Below are 1,416 nucleotides of genomic sequence, written 5' to 3'. Positions count from 1 at the left end.
TTTTTTTTTTTTGTCTTTTCTTAATTCTCTGTCAAAGCGTCTTTGAGTTTCATGAAAAGCGCTATAAAAGTATTATTATTATTATTATTATGGCTGGACCGAGTGTAATTCCACCAACATGTGGCTACGACTTTCTCAAAAATGTCTGAAGTCCACCCATATGTAGTGTAAACAACTATTCACTGATAGCAGACCAGAAATCCTACAACTTGTTGGAGACTTGTTAAGACAGGACATTTCAGTCCAGAGACCTTGATCAGGGATAATTCGACAAACCAAAAAAGTGCCTAAGCAAGATAGACACTAATCAGTGAAGCAAAGATCTCAACTCTTAAACTCCTCATTATAACATTTAACATTGACGACAGAACATGTTCCTATTTTCCCGGGCAAAAACATATCACCAGCTTTGTATTTTAAGTGAGAAGTTGGTCATTAAAGGAACTGTCATAAGAACTGTATATTATGTATTATCACAGAAGTGACTGTTATTTTCTATATATTGATTCTTGTGCTTTTATTTAGGTCTTAATGTCTGCACATGTATAAATGTGTCTTTGATTGCATACATATCGTTATATATATATTTGTATTTTTGTATTTGGGATTGTGGGAAACGGTATTTCGATCTCTCTGTCTGTACACACAAACCGGAAGATTGACAATAAAGTTGACTTTGACTTTTTGACTGACTTTGATTTCTGTCTTTTTTCCATTTCAGCCAGAAAATGAGTTTACTTGAGCGTGTTCGCCTTCCCAGCGCTCGCCAATCGATCGGGTCGGGGAAGAAGCTCATGGGTCCGGCCGACTCCATCGAGGAAAGTCCGTCCAAGGAGCCCAAACCCGCCGGCTTCAGTAACAGAGAACGCTTTCGCACCGCCTTCCGCATGAAGGCCTACACGATGCGTCAGAGCTCTGAAGGTACGCAACAAATAAGGGCTGCGATCATAACAATAAAGGCTTGGTGTTTGTTGGGAAAATACTGAATGTACTCTTCCAATATCAGAGTACACACATGGTAACTCAAACACTCCATCCAGCACCAGACCCTTTTTACGCTGCTATCTTGCACTAATGTACATTTCCCAAAGATATTGAAGTGACTGTTATGTTGGTTGTGCTTTTATTTATGTCTTAATGTGTGCATGCGTATACATGTGTCGGTTGATTGTGTATATACAGTATAGGATATACATATTTATTTCAATCTCTCTCTCTCACGCAAACTGAAAGATTGACAATAAAGTTGACTTCGACAAAGGTATCCCAACTGTAGCTGTGAACATGACAGGATGTGTGATTACCTAGAAGAGCATCAGGACTGTTTGAGGCATATGATAGCTATGTGATTAACATGATGATTCAGCCTCTATGGAGAGAGACATATGACAAGCATGATCATTTCTGACGTGGAGC

General features: G+C 39.0%; 1 protein-coding gene across 1 annotated transcript in view; it reads left to right on the top strand.

The window, feature by feature from the left end:
* The window catches only part of LOC104952895 (potassium voltage-gated channel subfamily KQT member 3), a gene marked incomplete at its 5' end in the record, with an annotated part of 15,273 nt that extends 14,086 nt beyond the window's left edge, over window positions 1-1,187 (top strand). Inside the window, 2 exons of the mRNA XM_010779803.1 lie at window positions 722-921; window positions 1,183-1,187. Of these exons, the coding sequence (XP_010778105.1) occupies window positions 722-921; window positions 1,183-1,187 (205 nt within the window). The remainder of the gene's footprint in view (window positions 1-721; window positions 922-1,182) is intronic.
* Window positions 1,188-1,416: the final 229 nt, after the last annotated feature.

Source organism: Notothenia coriiceps, unplaced genomic scaffold, assembly GCF_000735185.1.
Source record: "Notothenia coriiceps isolate Sejong01 unplaced genomic scaffold, NC01 NC01_scaffold00020737, whole genome shotgun sequence".
NCBI lineage: Eukaryota > Metazoa > Chordata > Actinopteri > Perciformes > Nototheniidae > Notothenia > Notothenia coriiceps.
The sequence above is the reverse complement of the archived record's forward strand: the minus strand, read 5'-3'. Positions and strand labels throughout refer to the sequence as shown.